General features: G+C 41.7%; 1 protein-coding gene across 3 annotated transcripts in view; it reads left to right on the top strand.

Annotated features, from left to right (window-relative positions):
- The window catches only part of LOC139348442 (WD repeat-containing protein 7), a 106,913-nt gene that overhangs the window by 47,119 nt on the left and 39,983 nt on the right, over positions 1 to 19,811 (top strand). For all 3 annotated transcript variants that reach the window (XM_070988552.1, XM_070988553.1, XM_070988551.1), the window contains 3 exons: positions 2,151 to 2,269; positions 2,593 to 2,716; positions 11,338 to 11,451. In XM_070988552.1, coding sequence (XP_070844653.1) covers positions 2,151 to 2,269; positions 2,593 to 2,716; positions 11,338 to 11,451 — 357 coding nt within the window. The remainder of the gene's footprint in view (positions 1 to 2,150; positions 2,270 to 2,592; positions 2,717 to 11,337; positions 11,452 to 19,811) is intronic.

Genomic DNA, 19,811 nt, shown 5'->3' with positions numbered 1-19,811 from the left:
TTAGGTATTGTTTTTACCATTGCCCGACTTTGCATTTTTTTTGTTTGCAATGTTTTGTGCTGCTGTCGTGCCTGCGTTTTCCTTTGTAAAAGGTTTTTCCAGCCTCAGTGGGACTCACCTGGTCAAATTAATAGTAAATTAAAAATATTGAGTCGTAGCAGCAGTAGTTGCAAAAAGTGTTATTAGCAGCGTCAGTCCTTTGTAGTTATTAGCAGTAGCTGTTTTTAGCAGCAGCAACACTAATAGTAGCTATACTTCCGCCAGCAGCAACAACAGCATTAGTTATTGCAGCAGCAGCAGTTGTTGTTTTAGTCACATGTTGAAGCAGGATCAGCCAAGCCATATTGGTGTCATGACCCATCTTTTGTTTAGTAGCTCAAGAAAAAATAGCGTATAGCAGAGGAGCTTCTTGTGTCAGCTTCACTGTTTCAGGCCAAAATTTAGGAAGTGGTCTGAACAGAGAAAAAGGGGTCAGCGTTGAGTAAGTATTAACAGTGGTGGTGGAACGTAACAGTTTATGAAATGATTGCAATTTCGTTGTATAATGAGTAAGGTTTCTGTAAGACAGTGTTGCAAATGTTGCATTTAGAGGCTGACTGCTTATTCTTTTCTGGTTGCCATACTGAGACAATTTGGTTATTGTGGTATAAGACAGACGTCAAATATTTGACAAAACAATATTTTTTATGATATTGATCACAGTAAACAGCATATTCCTGAGTACAGTGTGTTTGTAATATACCTAACGGTATGAGTTTTTCCTGTACATTTCAATGGCGGAGGTAAGTTTATATGGTACCCTTGGCAAAGAAATTTATATGGAATTTCTTTCCTGCTTAAAAGCAATTCAGTGTCCATTCAAGTGCGTTTCACATACATGCATCTCCTCTGGAAACCATATATTGGACCAATATATGTGAACAAGTTTATGTTGAGTATCAGCGAATAAGCATTTCAGTCCATTTTTGTCACGGACATGTAAAAGCTGGTGAACGTTTCTCTTGTGTTTGGTGTAAAGTATAAATCTATGCCATTATTTTGGCTCAGACTGATACAGCGGGATTTGAGCCCTGTGAAAGCGATACCAAGACATTTTGAATGTTTTTCTGCATCCATCACTCGGAATAATGCAACCGAGAAAAGAAGTTATGTGCTTGTAGCACTTATTGTATTGAAAACCAATAAGGTTTTTAAAAGTTTTTCTTTGTTTTGAAGCAAAATCTTTGACACATTGTAGTGTTCCTGAATGAAATGAAATACACTTGAGTTCATCATGCCAAGGTATCGTTACGAGGCTTTTGTTGATCCACCTGGCAGTTCTGTGTATCTGTTGTTTACCTGTTAAGTGCCATCTAACATACTCAGGCTCTGGTTAGCAGAAATAATAACTTTATTATAATAACTGCTCTAACCAAGACTGCAAATAATAGCCAATGATATTCCCATCCTGTATTTAACTGTTGTTAGTTTGTGAGGATTGTGTAGTACAAGGTCAAAGTGAGTGTGTGTGTGTGTGTGTTTGTGTAAACTCACTGCTGTCATATGGAAACTGTTTTTTTTTTTCAGCCAAAAGGGGCAACTTTAAAAAAAATCAGACAAAAATAGCAAGTAGTAAATTTTAAAAAATTAACAATAAGAGAAATATGCTTCTTTCGAAGTGACTGAGAAAGAGTCAAGTCATACTTGATTGATATCAGTCTCATGTCTGCAGCAATTTCAAGTGAAACTTTCAACAAAAGCTAGTGACTCAATGTGTTTGATCAGTCAGCTCCTACCTTCATTGCAACATCAGGTGCATATCTTTATAAGTACTGACCAGCACTGACTCTGGATGTTCTTCGTCCCTAGAGAATGAATCCTAATTATTTTGGCGCCCATTAACTTTTCCTCTAGTGCCACCATTGTTTGTCCTGTCCCAACACTTTCATATTGTGTGATATCACATGCGTGAAGTGTCTTAATGTGACAGCAGTGAGGTTTCTGTTGGAGCCTGTGAGAGGCTTTGGAATATAGAATTATCCACTGGCCTTCCCTATATTTTTTTCTGACTCTGTGTGTGTGTGTGTGTGTGTGTGTGTGTGTGTGTGTGTGTGTGTGTGTGTGTGTGTGTGTGTGTGTGTGCGTGCGTGGGTGGATGTGTGCGTGTGAAGGTTGGAGCCAGCTGGCAGCCATGCACTGTGTGATGCTCCCTGACCTCCTTGGCCTGGACAAGTTCAGACCTCCTCTGCTAGAGATGTTGGCGAGGAGATGGCAGGACCGTTGTCTGGAGGTAATACACAGACACACATGGTATGCACAAGTCCAAGCTGAGCCCTGTCTCCTAAAGATTATATTCTCCAAGTTATCAACAGCAAATGCACCTCGAAAGGAACATAAAGTCGCCTGGATTAAAATTTTTTATTCAGAAGATGATGTTTATAAGAACTTTTTAATGCAATGGGGCAAAATGTTCATACTGAACCTATCTGCAAAACTTTCACTCTCCGCATGTCATATTTGCTTCCCCTGCTATTAACCATATCTATTCATTTTTGTTGAATTGGAAATGACGGGCATTAAAAATAATTACAACATAACTCTTTGTGGATTTAGGTGCGAGAAGCTGCACAAGCTCTCCTGTTGGCTGAGTTAAGAAGGATTGGCCAATCAGGACGCAAGGATACCATTGACATGTGGGCTCCCTACCTGCCTCAGTATGTGGACACTGTCAGCTCCCGTAAGTACCTCACACTGCTTTATATCTGGGAGAAAGAGAGAAAGAAGTTGCGTTTGTTTTGCTGGTTGTTGATGGTTTCTGATGTTACACAATGACTTTTCACACACTCTGAAACATGATAACTGAGCATATTAACATGCTGTTAGAATGCTAACATGCTAGCATTCCTAATCTTAAAAGGGAGCTGATTTTACATGTCTGTTTTCAGGTGTTCAGAATCACTACTGCATATGTGAAAAAGCCTTTTGAGGCTGCAGAAGGAGTCACATAAAGGGATGTCACTTAAGTCAGAATTGGGTGTGGCTGAAGATAACAAGTTGAAACTGTCTGCAGCTGACTTAAGCTGGATGATGGGTAATGTAGATGCTAGGTTTTGGTACAGGAGAAGAATGCGTTGCACAGGATGATATGTCTGGTTGTGGTGCATCAATTTCTGATCCTTTTATATCAACCCTTCTTCATTAGTAAAAGAGTACTCCACCGAATTAGCATTAAATTTAATGCTAATTCGGTGGAGTACTCTTTTAGCATGTTCCACATAACATACGATATTTAATATTTCTATTTTAATATTTATTTGTCATACACAACATGCTACACACATGGCATGCATCAGTGAGATTCTTCCTCCGCTTTTGACCCATCCTGGTAAGTCCTTCCCCCGCAGCAGACCAGGAGAAAGAAAGAAAGAAAGAAAGAAAGAAAGAAAGAAAGAAAGAAACGCTAGTATTAGCAATCAACGGAAAGTCCTAACCTGATAATCATACTAAGTGTCTCTTTTGTTTCATGACATTACTTTAGTCTGGTGCCATGTTCATGTCCTCTGATTTGTGTTGGGAGTTGTTTAGTTTTGCCCCAATTCATCATGACTGACGCATCTGCCCAGCCAATGTTATTTTCAGTCATAGCAGGTTCTAGGATCAGTGAGCTTAACACTTACTTCCATCAAAGAAATATAATATTGATTTAAAAGCTATTTCTGTAATTCCATTGACAACGTGCACAGCTGCACCCATCTCATCCACAGTTGTCTCCATTTTTGTGGCCTTTTTTCATGGATGTAGCATCGTAACAAACTGCCTATGTGGTAAGATGATATGCTGTTTCTTATCCCACCTAAAAAGCTGTGATTGGTCAATTATTTCTTAAACTGGGAGCAATGGCTGTTGATGAGCACCACACAAGACCCACTTGAGCAAATCTGAGATATCTATCTCTCCATCTCCTCTCTCTATCCATTCATCTGTCTCTCTTTCCTTCCGTCTTTTCTCTCTCTCTGTCTATAGTTACACCTGCTGATGGGAAGAAAGGTGAATCTCCACCTTCTTTTACTAGAAACGGCCTTCTAAAATGCTGTGTGTGTGTGTGTCTGTGTCTCAGTATGTGTGTTCAGGAGTCGCCTTGTGGTTGCCAAGGATGCTGGGGGTTTCTCAGGGGAGCAGTTGCCATAGAAACGGGCACCGGTCAGTGTTGTGTTACCACAGCAGTACCGCAGGCGGGGGAGGTGGGGGGAGTGATGGGCTGGTGACCTCGGGGGACGAGGGAGGATGGAGGCAGGGAGGGAGGAGGGAACAAAGTGAGAGAGAGAGATAGAGCGAGGTGAAAGGGTCATTGAATTTGATCTGTGTGCTGCACAGACAGTAAGATGACTCCTGCTGGTCCTGGAAATCCTGGAATATCATGGGAAAGTCAGGAATATGTTGAATCCTCTGGAGAACCTCGAAGCTGTTCTTGGGTGTGTCTTTTCTGGAACACCAAATATGTCATTTCTACACATTGAACTCAAAATCCAACCTTCTTCCTTCCTGTAAAACAGGGTGTGTTAACTTTCTCTGCTCTCTGAACCCATCTTTTGGTCCCAACTTCTGCCATCAGCAAAAATCCCCCTCCAAAGTCTAATTTAGCTCTGAAGCTAATTAAGACTAGTAGCAGTAACATATGTCAGAGCTTTGGATTTGATAAGAGGAAGGTGACAGACGCTCCATTTATACCTGCTATTAAATGGCATCTATATCCAGATAAGTTATCTAGATAATGATCCGATTTTGCCTTTGCGTTTATATCTGGTATTTTTAATGTGTTCTTGTTATCCTCACTGAGATTAGATCTCTCTCCATGCAAATCAGCCCCAGAATCTCTAAAAAAAATCGTGACGTCTGTTAGTTGAGTTAAAACTTTAGAAACCTGAAAGGCTGTCAAGAAAAAAATCTGAATTATTTGTCCCCTTTTAGAAATTCTGCAAATGTAATACATGAAGTGATTCCTTTCTTTGTATAAACAACATTGTATGTTTGTCGCAGCGTGTTACAGTACCTGTGTGGAGGCGACTGTGACAAGATAAATTATATGTCTTGTTAACATCAGATCAGCTGCACAGATGAGTGCAACACACACTGTCGTACACACAGTTGTTTCTTACTGTATATCAATAATTTCTACCCGCACTGCTTTCATTTCAGTCATTCGTGGTCCGTCTCTTTCAGCCTTCTTGCTGGATTGCTCTCTGAATTTGAACAACAAGCTCTTTATGTTGAATTTCTGGATCGATGTTCTGTTGCGTATGGATGTCAGCATATTGTACAGATTGCCTTTACTCCTACATAAGATCTAAACACTCTGTGAGCCAGACTACCTCCAGTTGTGGTCAGAGAGATCCGATCACATCCAATCACAACACTTTTACAACTTGCATTTTTTTCTTATCCAGATAATGTCTCTGGATACAGACTGCATTTTAATACCAGGTGTAAATGATGTCAAATATTTTCCCCCAAACATTAAGCCCATGTCCACAGCAAATGCTAATAAACATGATTCCATGGATGTTTTTATTCAGTTTTTTTTTCCAACAATACTGTTGTTATTAACACATTCACAGCAGGAGATTTGTAATTGTGAAGGATACATGTCAAAGGGCAAGAATACATCCTCAGCATGAAAGTGCGCTGTGATTGCCTGTTAACCATCATCTCTGTCTGTGTGCATTGTTACACATTATATAATGAAAGAGCATATTTGTTCCATATTGACAGGTGAATGTCTGATATGCAGAATGAAGGCTGAATAAATGATTTTGTACAATAGCAAAGCATAGAGGAGTCCCAAGTTAACAACTCAAGTTAATATTTACAGAAGATGATGAGATATGATGAGACTCTGAGAAATGATCACTGGATGCCTTTATTCCATGTTCGTGCAGAGCCGAACCATGAGCCGTGCATGATCAGGTGAAAAATCTTGCTCACCTTCATGATGTGTTGGACATGTGTTAGAACTGAGTTATGGTGTGTTGTTGAGGCTGCAGTCACACAGCAGCCAGTGTGGGAGGAGAGAAGATATGAGCAGAGATCAATTGAGGGTGAAACTTGTTTCAGAGGAGAAAATTGACAGAATTCAAATAGAAAATTGAAATCAGATGTAACTCTGCATGAAATAAGCACAGCGTCGTTTTCATGATATACTAGAGAGTTTACTAAATACTGCGCTGTACATTACAGCAGCTTTCTCACACTCACTCTGTTGATGATGAGTGGAACATGTGTGGAGTGATAGCATTTATTCCACACTGTTGACAGTCATCACAGACTCTCTCTCTCCCCAGCAGCAGAGAGGCTGGTGTTTGAAGGAAGACACCTGTATTTATCCATTAGCTTTTAGTGGCCAGGAAATGTCACTGAGTCAGTGAAGGAGTCTCACTGTCGCAGCATGGGGCTGACCAGGCAACACACACACACACACACACACACACACACACACACACACACACAGACACACACACACACAGACACAGACACACACAAAGCAGTGGCCATGACCTTTCAGCTCTCCTGGAAGTGTTTAAAAGGCTTTAACACAAAGGAAACTGGGCGAGCTGGAGTTGTTAACCTGCAATCAGAGGGAGGGAGAGGGAGAGAAGTGTCTGCTCTGTCTCCATCCTCACTGCTGTGTGTAATTAGCTGCTTTGTACCTTAAAGGAACAGGTCGCCATTTTGGGAAACGTTCTTATTAGCTTTCTCTCTGAGAGTGAGATGAGAACGTCGATATCAATCTCGTATGTGTTAAGTACGGAGCTGGAGTAAGGACATGGTTAGCCTAGCTTAGCATATACTGTAGACCTGAAACAGAGGGAAATGCTCCAATAGTTCTGTCCAAAGTTGAAAAATTGACTACCAACACCTCTAAAGCTCACAAATGAACACCAGCCAGTAGCAGCGATTATATCTGGCAACCTGTGCTCGCTGGAAATGCTGCACGGAAGTCCTAACACACAATAAAACAGTGGCGTGAAGCTTTAATCTTTGGGGCGGAAGACTTCCAGAGCTGCAGGGAGGGACAAAAGGGAGCAGTGGAGGCCTGGGAGAAAGCCTGCGAGGCTGGGCAAGGAGAAAGAGTCAACCTGGGGGGGCCGGGTGTATAGAGAGGGGCTCTACACATACTTTACACTCTCATATTCACACACACTTGATTAAACAAAGTCCCCAGCATTGTTCACCCTCACACACGCATGAACACACACAGTTTGAAGGGTCAAACTGTGTGTGTGTGTGAAGCAGCTGTTTCTTTGATCACTGAACAGCGGTCACCATTTCCTCTCTCTCTCCTCTGTCTTTGGTTCACTATCTACCTCGATCGCCCAATCCTGTCTGTTTTTTCTTTTCTCATCTCAATGACCTGCTGCTGTTCAAGATCCGCCTCCTCTTCTTCTCCTCTCCTTGGCTTTTCTTGTCATCCTCACATCTCCTCCTGCTCACTTTTTTCTTTTTTGCATCTGTCTCTTCATCACCGCTCCTCCTCTTCCCCCTCCTCCATCACTTCCACTTCATTTCCCTCTGCTCCTTTCCTCACCCCCCACCTCTCCCTCCTCTTCTTCTCTTCTTACTTTTCATTCCCTAGTTTGATTTGTTTTGTTTCTTGTTATAATACCTTTCTTCTACTTTAACAGTGGTTGGTAGATTGTAAGTGGGCTGTTTTATGGTGTTGGTGCAGGAACATCTTTTGATTGACTGTTGACCGTGTAGCCCATTTTTGCTCCAGTACCTCCTTATTAGGCACTACTTTTCTGCGGAGAAGTCTGTATTTCAGCTGAAGTTGGTTGTGAGTTTTTTTTTACATCCTGACCAGTTTTCCTGACAGTTGTGGCTGAAACCTTTGTTGGTCTTCTTGACTGAGTCTTGGTGAACTTTTGATCAGTACCATTTGGGTGATTTCAGTTGTCATTATGATATAACAGGGGGCTGCATAGTTTTGTGATAATGAACGCCTTCGTCTGACCACTATCCCTAAATATAAGCCAAGTTTTCTGCATGATCGGTCATATATTTTTAAAAATGGCCAATATTTGGATAATTCTGACAGGGATATGCAAATTTAGGAGCACAGCTTGGGCAAAACAATTTAAGTCTTCTCAGAAAAATGAAGATATCCATGATGCATATCTGAAATATGTGTATAAATGGCGAGATAAAATGCATTGATCATTTTATCACTAGGTTTTAAAATGAGCAATATAATCAAATACTAATCATCATCAATCATACAGAAAAGAAACAAATGATCAAAATGAGAAACTAACTGGAGCTGAAAGAGAGGAGAGCTCACCGTGATCTAAAGAACAGGAAGTACGTGTTTCAAACAGGAGGAGAGAGAGCAACAGACAGAAGAGAGGAGCATGAGATCCTGGAGGTTAACAAGGCATGCTGGGAGCTATGTGTCATGGCTGACATGACAAGCTTGACCTTGGTGCAGGGTAGAATGCCCCCCCCCCCCCAACCCCCCCAACTCCCCCCTGTCATCCACCCCTCCTCCACCTCCCTCTGTCCTTTTTCTCCCTCAGCTCCTGAATCTCTCTTTCTCATTCCCTCGCCCAGAACAGTTGAGTTATAGGCCCGTGTGTGTGTGTGTGTGTGTGTGTGTGTGTGTGTGTGTGTGTGTGTGTGTGTGTGTGTGTGTGTGTGTGTCCAAGCGTGCCAGTGTGTGCGTTTGTAATGAACCGCCTCAGATACCAGATGCAGACCATAATTAGCTGGATCCACACTGTGGCCTATTATGAGACTTCATTTTCTAACTCAATTTCGCCCATACAAAGTCATCTTTCTGGAATGTGTGAAATGTGGGACCGTTCTGCGCCTCATGACCTCCAGTGCCAATGCAGGAGCTAGTGTGTCCTTCATTCAGTGAGGTGGAAAGTGGGCGTGTGGAGGACCCACTCTAATGCAAGAAATCTGAGTTTGCATCCTGTCACAGGCCTGCAGTTAAGCTTTTTTTACACGTACCACCCCGATCTTTACATGCTGTGTTATGGATCTACGTGCCTCACCCTAACCACACCTTAACCACAGTTTTCCCTAATCCTAAACATGATTTTATGGAAAGGTAAAATGTTCCATGCCATAATTAATCCAAACCATAATCATGGATGATTTTTTGTCAAATGTACGTCCTGCAGGCGGTCAGGTGAGGACTACTAAATCCTTTTGGTTTGGAAATAATTGTGATTTAATTAAACTGATAAATAAACACATCCTATCTCATGTTTCTCATGGTGGCTGATATTTAACCAAGGGAGTCATATGTCCCCAGCCTTAACAAAGTGCTTTGAGTTGTCCAAACATAACCTGGAAACGTTTATCATGTCAGTGAACAGATTCGTTCAGTAAAAACATTTCCTCATTATCTTTAGAAAAAGAGGAATTCAACCTTAATCTCATTTCTTTCAAACTGTACTTGCTGTTGCAAATTAGTGTATGCATATGATTCAAAGGCAGGTAACGTAATGATGATGTGCTTTAAGCAAATGACCCAAGAGAATCTTTGCAGATGAAGGGGAAGTCAATCTGCCATTAACTGACAAAGTGGCTGCTCTTCAGCAAAACTTCCACAGGTTTAGAGACTCCCCTGCCATGCCTCCATTCATGAATGCATTTTTTTCAACAGGGAATTATCTGCAGCCAATCACAGGGCTCCTTCCTTTTCAGCCAATCATGTATGCATAGATTCCCTAGACACTGTAGTGGAGATTAAAATGAAGTAGTTTCATGATGGCATCTTGAAGGTTGTGAAGCCGTCACATTGACAAAATCTGTCCACAGACAGACATTTAAACACATGGCAAAGTACAATTGGCTGCAGTTGGTTTCTCCAGGACCACACTTTGCCGTAATGACACACACCCTTTCCAGCCAATCAGAAAATAACATGTTTGCCATGCATATTTAGTGTAACTGGCAGTAAAGCTCATGTGAAGCATCATTCAGTCCTTTTGTCCAATCACAGCGAAGCATCAATTATATTTTAATTAAGTTCAATTAAGTTTTTATCACTTTAACGCTTTAGATGGATAATCAACAACCAGGCTGTTTATCGGCCTTCTGTCAGCGTGAGTGTGTGTGAGTGTGTGCATGTGTGTGATATAAAGCTGCGCAGAGTCATTATGTTGAGCTGTCAGCAGTGTGTGTGAGCAGGTTAATTGGAACATGAAGCACAATGTTAACCAGGATTAATCAATGTGATTGCACACAATGTAATTACAGGTTTTTTTTTATCGGTGCGCTCTCGGCCTCCTCATGAACTTGTGTGTGATGGTTGTGTTATTATTGTTATTGTTATCTTTCTTTTTAAAGGTGTACTATGCAGGATTTTCCTACAAAGCAGTAAATACACCCACCTCTCCGTCATCACTGGTGCTGTATTTTTCTGGAGACACTCTGCCCTCTGCCTGGTGTTCTTATTTTCTGCTTATTTTGCTGTGGCTGGGATGTTTATAGGCTTCTACCTTTGGTCAGTTGGTGTTTAGCCCCAAGCCAAGCCAGGTGAGGTTGAGACTTGATGCAAAGGCAGCGACCAGGTACTAGCATGCATCCCAGAGGAAGCTATGAAAATGTAACTGACAGTTCCTGCATTATATACCTTTAACTCCAATTCTACAATTTCAGAAATTAGCATTTTTATGGCTGCTGTAGTTTTCTTACACAGAGGAACAGTGTGAGTGTGAAGAAGTGTGGGTGTCGGTGCATATGCTTGTGTGTAATTCATTAATTAAGCTGTTTTCCCAGAGATTAGACCAGCTCAGGCTCTGTTACCTTTAGTCGCTTCATTCATTAGTGCAGCATCATTCATTAACCCAGCCGCTAATGAAAAGCCACTTTTAATTGGCAATGGAGAGATAAGGGCTAAATGAAAACACTAAATATAGAGAGGGCAGGTGTGTGTACGTGCACATGTGTGTGTCTGTTTCCATTAATTCACCAGATAATGAGGAGGCCTCAATAAACCTTTATTAGCTACTTAACCAGGACAGTTAACCTTATTATCTAAGGATCAACACAGAAACCCAGTGTGATGACCTCAGTAACAACCCATACACACATAACAGGGTGAGAAAAGTCATACGTGTACTTCCATTCATGGACTTTGAATGTACGTGCACTGCTATGTGAAATGCCTCGACGACATGTACGTTAGTCTGCTCTGTGTTGTGTCTGTCACCATGTCTGCACTGTGAAGAATCGCCTGTAGTTAGACATCAAACCATGGACACAGACACTTCTCTGGTGGTCTGTTTCATGGACAGTGCATGCTGATATTTAATATTAACTCAGTTCTTTGTCTCTCTCTCTCCTCAGCTGGGACAGCCACTGAGCCCTCCCCTCCAGCCCCGCCTCCACCTGAGGTTCAACCAATAGAAACCAAGGCTCCTGAGGAGGAACTGGACGTCACGGATGATGACATCACAGCAGGTAGGGACATAAAATTCAGTGTTTTAAAAAAAGTGAAGATGTAGCAGGACTTTGAAGTTTTAGCCTCATTTGATATTAAGACGTGTGATGTCAGACGTCGTATGCAGGAGCTCATGTTTATGCAGTGACCGCGCAGAGTCATCGCTTTAAGTGCCTGCGCTGTAGTTGAAAACTATTTTTGAACTTTCTTTTATTTGTGCTGGATAGACTGTCGGACTGCAGTTCAAACCTTCCTGCCATCAATCCTGACATATTAGGCTCCTGTAGATCACTATACAAAATAAAACCTGGACAGCTCGACCCGGTCCGATCTCAGCATTAGGACAGTGTGAGGAGAATCAGTGGAGGCTATTCAACATGTTGTCAAAGATCCAAAGACTCAGACATGTCTGAAAGCAACTTCCACTGTTCACATTTCTCCTTAAAGTCACTGTGAATTGTTCGAGTGTGTCTGAGGTATAAAATTAAGGCATGATTTTCCCCTGTGATCTGTGGAGCCTCATCTGGTTTGATATGAGAAACATTAAAAAGTCATTTATCATTTATGTGCTGCTGAATCAAGGAGTCTTGCTCTGGTGACTCTGAATGTGGGTTAATCAGTGTGTGTGTGTGTGTGTGTGTGTGTGTGTGTGTGTGTGTGTGTGTGTGTGTGTGTGTGTGTGTGTGTGTGTGTGTGTGTGTGTGTGTGTGTGTGTGTGTGTGCGTGCGTGCGTGTGTGAGTGTGTGTGAGTGTGTGTGAGAGTGTATGAGAGTGTGTGTGAGTGTGTGTGAGAGTGTGTGTGTTTCCTAATCAGTGGCACACAGCCCATGTGTAATGCCTGTGTGCTGTGACCTGCATGGTGTTAAAAGCAGTTTGGTGTTTAGTGTGCACACACGTTCTGTCTCTCACACTCACATACACAATAAGGTGAGAAACATTTCTCCCTATGAAACTGACTGACACCTGCAGGACAGGTAGAAAACGCACGCACGCACGCACACACGCGCGCGCACACACACACACACACACACACACACACACACACACACACACACACACACACACACACACGCTTTTCCAGTCCATTTGTATTTTGTCACATTTCCCTGAAAGTTTAGCGGTGACAGACAGAGAGATCTAGTGATTAATGGAATTTTCCATCGTTTTTTTCCTTTGAGTTTTTCCTTTTTCTTCCTCCAGCTTAGTCCCCATAAACTTCGCTCCTCTTCTTCCTTCTGCAGCAGCTGATCACCATCGTCTCATTTTATTGCAGTCTTCAGGGAAATTTACATTCTCCCAGTGATGTTATATTGTAAAAACACTGTCTCACTGTCTCTTCACCTTCTTTCCTTCGTTCTCCCTCCATCCTTCTCTCAGACCAGTCAATATCACAGATGTGTCTGACAATTTATCATTTCTCACAGCTCATTTTTCTCCTATTGACAGCAGTGTTTTTTTCACTCAGTCTCTGCAGTATTAAATCTGTTAGCAGATGCCTCAAACACAGTCTGAATCTTCTCTGCACAACAAACTTTTCTACTCTGACTTTCTCTTCCATCCCTCTTTCCTTGTTCCTTTCCTTCCTCTTCCATCCCTCTTTCCTTGTTCCTTTCTTTCCTCTGTCTGTTTTGTGAACTTTTCTTCTATTTCTTTTTATTTCCATTTCTGTGTATCTCTGTTTTACTGTGTAAGTACTCAGATAATGAGAGATCTGTTGTTTTTGTCATCAACATATTTCTACAATGAGCTATTACAATGACAAAGTCAGGGCTGCAGCTAGCAATTTTTTTCATTTTCTATTAGTTTATTGCTTTGATAAATTATGTGAAGTCTATTAAATGTTAAAATATAGTAAACAATGCTCATCATAAGTTCTGAGAACTCAAGGCAACATCTTCAAATGTCTTATTTTTGTTTAGATTATGCTGACAAAATATAGAGAAAAGCAGCAGATCGTCAGATAATGTTTTAATAATTGACTTGTGCTATTTTTAATTTTAAGAAAAGGTTTCAACAGAAAGGTAATAGACAAAAATTTTCGTAATTTTCTTACATTGTATGGACTGATTAAGATCTGCTAAGATCTTCAGAATAAAAGAGTCTTCAGAATAATGCGAGACAGAAAGAGGAGCTCAGTTAAAGGATCGTTCCTGTCATAATGCAACACTGCATACAGAGGCAGAGCTCTCTGTGGCTGTCATCATTCCTCCTCTCAGGACTGAAGCTGAACAGAGGGGAGCAGAGTGGAGACGAGACGGGGGGAAATGGAGGAAAACAGCAGAGAAAAGAGACAGGGGAAGGAAAAGGAGAGAAAGGAAAAAAGGACAGAAAATGAGAAAAGAGCAGGAAAGTAGAAAAGTAGGAGAGGACAGAAGAGGAGAAAGGGGGAAAGAGGAGAGAAGAGAAAACAAAAGAGGAGGAGAGGAGAAGAGGAGACAAAGGAAAAAAGGCAGAGATGTCGACAGCCACAGAATCAGTTGGCTGCAGGCTGTTACCACGGCGATAGACTCATCACCTCAGTCTGCTGTCTCCCCTGTCACACACGCACACACATACACACACACGCACACAATTCAGGATGTGCAGGTGACAACAGTTGTTGCTCTGTGCCACAGCTGCAAAACCTCCCAGACCAGAGCTGACATGCACACACATCCAAACATAAACCTGTGTGCGTGCGTGCGTGCGTGCGTGTTGGCGCTCTGTAATTATGTCCCTGGCAGTGTCAGGGGATGTCATTAGGATCCACAGCACCCTTCTCCACCCCCACACACACATCCGCACACATACACACTCTCTACCTCTTGCTTTCTCTCTCTCTCTCTCTCTCTCTCTCTCTCTCTCTCTCTCACACACACACACACACACCACACACACACACACACACACACACACACACACACACACACACACACATTTCAATTTAGTTAGCTGAATCTCTATAAAGTAAATAAATAATAAATAATACATACAGTGAATACATGAACTAAAGACACTAATGGTGTACAGTGGGTGGAGTGAAACAAGTGGTCAACTGATGACACTGGAATATAGCGAGAAATCCGTCTGTGTGTTGCAGTTTATGAGATTTGATTTATGATGAGAAGGGGGTGTAATGGCGCGAGAAGTCCATGGTTTGGTATATTTTCAGTACAACACATTAATAACAAATAACAAAATAAGCACTGAACAACATTTTTGCCATTTAAAAAATGTATAAGCCTTCCATGTTATATTGATGGTCTGATTTAAAGTTTAGACAGTGTAACAGCTCTCTGTAGCCCTGGACGTCTGTCCAGAGGAACTGCTTTGGCCGTGGATATTTCTTGGATGACTGCAGCTTGTGCTTGTTCATACAGGGCAGTGGATGATTCCTGAGTTATTTCAGCACATGTTCCTATTGCAGGAACAGAGTACTGCCTGATGCACTCATGAAGGAACTGTGTAGCAGAGGCTCAAGCAGTGTATGCAGTGATGCAAATGGTTTAGCATGTTGGAGTGTGTGATTTTTCCTGACGCACAACTCGTAATCCAGTGACGCTGTGACTCACTGCAAAACAAAAACGATAGATAGAAAAGACATAGTAGGCTCCTCTGGGTCTGCTTTCTCAAGGTGTTCACCATACTGATGCCTTTTACTCAACATGAGCTGCTGTATTCGTCCAGTAGTTAAGCTGACCAGCATGCTTTCTAGGACGTACCACACACTAGAGGGAGAACAGAGAGAGTATCCCATCTCTGCCTGCGATGGAGGAGCTGACCCCAGAGAGGTCAAAGGTCTCCGCTGGACACCCCCTACCCCCACACACACATGCATGTCCTTTGTGCTGCCTCCTTCAGGATTCATTGCCCTGCAGGCATCATCAGCTTATTCTTTCCAGCCAACAACATGCAGAATGAAACTATGCTGTAGATAGATAATTTCAGTCGGATTTTCTATTTCACATCACCTTCATCCTGTTTTGTTGATTGGAGGGAAGGAAAATAGTGTCCTTGTGAGAGGTCCACAGCAGCACAGCTAGAGGTCAGAGGTCAAAGGGCAGGCTGACCCTCACCTCTCGGTGTCATTAGCCTGGTTGTGATTTGGTTAGCTGAAACGCTAGCCTCCCCTGCTAATCTAATATCAGAGCCTGGAGGTCGTTTGGGTCAGATCACATTTCTCCTCACAGCAGATTGAACCTAAGGACAGATAAATGGTCTGAGCTGCAACTCCAAATGCTCTGATTGTCTCTGATGATTGTGTCTCTTGTGTTTGACACAGTGGGGGACCCAGCTGGTGTATGGGAGTATTATTATATTACAGACGAAGAGTGAAGTTATTGTCCAAATATTATTCATGTACAGGAATGTATTCCTGGTGGATGTGGTACAGAAATAATATCTGAGATAGCAGGACAGGACAGTACAGTATGGTACAGTACAGTAGTGTAGTGGACTATATAAACATATTGCAGTATGGTGTAGTATCAGTATCAGAATCGGCTTTATTTAAGTATAGGAACGCATATTTAGAATTTGACTTTTTTTTATTGTTATCAAATTCAGATCAAGTCAAATTCATATAGTATTCTATGTTATATTGCATGTGGTGTAGTATAGCATGGTATGCTATAGTACAGTACAGTATAATTAAGTGTGGCACAGTATGATGCAGTATAATACTGCATGTTATGGTATAGTGTAGTATGGTGTTCCATAATATTTGATAAGCTGATGATGATCATAAATAAACCAATTTAGGCTTAAAAAAACGAATGAACAAAAATTTTTTTGTTTAACTGGAAATCCAAAAGTTAGAGCATGATTTCCCCTGAAGTGGAAGTTAGACAAAATAAACAATAGTAAGAATTACAAAACCCATTAATATGAACTTATTTCATGTTGCACTTTCATTATATGTGTTTGTACATTACTGAGGCTCAGAATGTCATCAGTATGAGTCTTCTATCCCTGCAACACTGACACTCTCCTCTATTCATTCACATACACATCATTTGTGTTGAAAACCCGTGGACATGCAGTGGGCATGGTGTAGTAAGGACACAATGTACTGAGTTACAGAAAAACATGTACATTCATTCACCGCTGTAGAAGCTACTAGTGCCTCCTCTCATGTAAACATTTGATAATGTGCACATGAGGAGGGGGATGGACAGAGTGTGTGTGATTGTGTGTATGTGTGTGTCAGGGTTTATGAATGTGTCACTAAGATAAAGCACTGGCCTTGGGTGTGTGTGTGTGTGTGTGTGTGTGTGTGTGTGTGTGTGTGTGTGTGTGTGTGTGTGTGTGTGTGTGTGTGTGTGTGTGTGTGAACACAGAAGTAGATTGAGAGTCATGGAGACAGATGGAAATGACCGGTTTAATGACTAGATTTCTGGGTCACTGTCTGAATGCCTGATTGGCTGCTTCATTACTAACTTGTTTAACTAACTTAACTATCTCAGCTCCTAGATGAAAGCCTATTTCAGACAAACATTTGCAGTGTGATGGGTTAACTGTATTAATATAGATTTTTGGGGGTTGTCAGCGAGGATGCATGCATTTTTCTCCTCATACACCTTCATGGCCTATTTTGACACGCTTTGGTGAAGTTCATTGAGTTGTGCTGGTTGTGGTAGTGCAGGTTGTGGTTGTGTCCACAGCAATTTCAGGAACTGAACCAACAAGGGCCTGACACAAGGTGAGCTGGGTTGGAAAATGAAGGAACACATGAATGCATGTAGACACATAGAATATTATTTATGCAGGTGAATGTTTTGGTCATCACAGCATGTTCAGAGTCCTGCCGCACAGACAGACAGACAGACAGACAGACAGACAGACAGACAGACAGACAGACAGACAGACAGACAGACAAGTAGTGTGTGTTTAGGCCTTTGGGCAGATCCAGATGTATATAGTCACATTGGTCATTATGAAGGTGACTGACCGGTCTGATGTGTGTTCAGTTGTGGGTCAGCAGCCTGGTGTAGTCTGCACATGACTGAATGAAGGTAAACATGTGTGTGTGTGTGTGTGTGTGTGTGTGTGTGTGTGTGTGTGTGTGTGTGTGTGTGTGTGTGTGTGTGTGTGTGTGTGTGTGTGTGTGTGTGTGTGTAAATCACACTGTTGGAGGTTTTTAGAAAAATAAAATAACTAAACCAGGATCATTTCAATAACTTAACACACCTAAAACAACAATTGGTTTCCCCAAATTCAACACAAAATACCACCAAAATGCTGCAGGAAATGAAAACTGCATGGTCAAAAGTATTGGCACCCCTTCAGAATAAGTGTCTTTTGTACTGATAAAAGCACATTTCTCATGGTTAGAATCTTGTGTTGAGGTTATGGGTAGTCAGACTTCGGCTCTAGTAGCATTCCTGACAAATATCAGCCCATTTCTAAAGGACAATAGACTCCAGTTGACTAACATTACAGTTCAATCTATTTCTATGGAAGGCATGATGTTTTCTCCTTGGATTTCCAAATATTCCAATAAATCAATCTTCTTCCTCGTCTTTTACTGATTTACAGCTCCAGAGGAAGCAAAATAGCCCTAGAGCATCACCTGGCCATGGACATGCTTCACTTTAAGCATGGTGCACCTTTCAGGGTACTCTTCATCCTTCATCCTCCAGACATAACCACTGGTCAGGAGGCCCAAAAAGTTCTAGTTTTGTTCTGTTGCTCTATAGAATTAACTGCCAAACCTATTGTCACTCATTTTTATGGTTTTGGTTCAGTATTCTATTCTGTTCATGCTTATGGAACAGCAGTATGTAGGACAAGGAAAAATGAAGCATACGCTGAAAAGTGCACCCAAATATTTGGAAATCAAAGGAGAAAACATGCCTTCCATAGAAATCAATTGAACTGTAATGTTAGTCAACTGGAGCCTATTGTCCTTTTGAAATGGACTGATATTTGTCAGGAATGCTACCAGAGCTGAAGTCTGACTACCCATAACCTCAACACAAGATTCTAACACTGAGAAATGCGCTTTTATCAGTACAAACGGCACTTGTTGTGAAGGGGTGCCAATACTTTCGTCCGTGACTGTATGTGCTTCTGAGAAGTTGATTCTCAGGCAACATTTAAGCCCCATTTTCCACAAAGATACCATCAGCTGTCTTTGTGCTGCTCACCTGTCTGTTCCTCTGTGCTGGGCACCAAAGTTCCACACAGATGAGCAAATTTCAAGGTCACAAAAACACCAACCTGTCAGAGAGCTGCTGGCTCTGGTCGCTGTGCTGCCATGAAAGGAGGGCCCTTAAAGTCTATGTGATGGTTTTTATTTAAAGTAAACTACCAACCTCCATCAAGGTCTCTGTCTCTGCTTCGCTGCTTCTTTCTTTGGGTTTATTGTCAGCCGTGATTCACTTCAGGAAAATGTTGACTTCTGATGTTCTCAGATAATTTGTCTTTTCACTGCAGAGATCTGCCTGTTGCGCCTAATCCGCTCGGATTATCTGTCAAGCGTCTTGGATTGATCCAATACTTCAGGCTGGACACAACAAACTATCCAGTAAATCTGTTGTCAAGCTTTGTTCTAATTTCTCCTCCATTTCTCAGCAGCCCTCTCTCTTTAGCTGTGATGCTTTTCATTTAGCGGAGTTGAAATCAGATTCTGTCAGATGGCTTTGATTCATCTGTGAGCGAGAGCAGCGTGTGACTGAGCTGTGGTGGCTCTAATAAAAATAATTCCTTCTTTATGAAGAAGTGGTATGATGGAGGCCCTCCACTGTCCCCGCATTAGTGAAATTAACATCCAGAGCCATTTTTCAGTGTGCTCCATTAACAGCACAAGTGTGACAGCCACAGAGTGCTGAAAATATTGGCTGTCTTTACAAGCTGTCAGATTGTAAATTAAACTGCAGAACAAACAGATAATAGATAACAGAGGATGAAAAATCAGACTTCAGGTTTTAATATTGCCAATCTGTGCCCTCATACAGTAGCACTGAGTGAAGAAAGTTAATTTGAGGGGGGGTGGCAGTCGCTGTGGAATAGTCCTCCTACATGTGTTCATACTGCATTTGTCCTGCATCACTACTGTACTGAAGCCTTTTAGGAAAGATGAGGGAGGGAGCAGCTCAGGCCAAAATGATGAAAATTTGAGATAGTAAGTCAAATTTTAACTTCACACTCATTCTTTAGTATTTATCTGTGTGTGGCAAAGTTTGTGTGCATGCACTGTAATTTCAAAATAACATAATATAGAATATGTTGTAATCAGAAGAAAGTGGAATTCAAAGGGTGTCCACCATTGTGCTAAAAGGAGTCCCTGTCAGGCTTTATTACAGGAGCAGGAGGGCTGTCAAATGTCTACAAAACCACATAGCAGTTAATAGACTTAAGGAGCATGAACGGAGCACTCTGACCTCTGCATGTATGGGGA

This window comes from Chaetodon trifascialis, chromosome 20 (assembly GCF_039877785.1).
Source record: "Chaetodon trifascialis isolate fChaTrf1 chromosome 20, fChaTrf1.hap1, whole genome shotgun sequence".
NCBI classification, from domain to species: domain Eukaryota; kingdom Metazoa; phylum Chordata; class Actinopteri; order Chaetodontiformes; family Chaetodontidae; genus Chaetodon; species Chaetodon trifascialis.
This window is presented reverse-complemented; position numbering and strand designations above follow the sequence as displayed.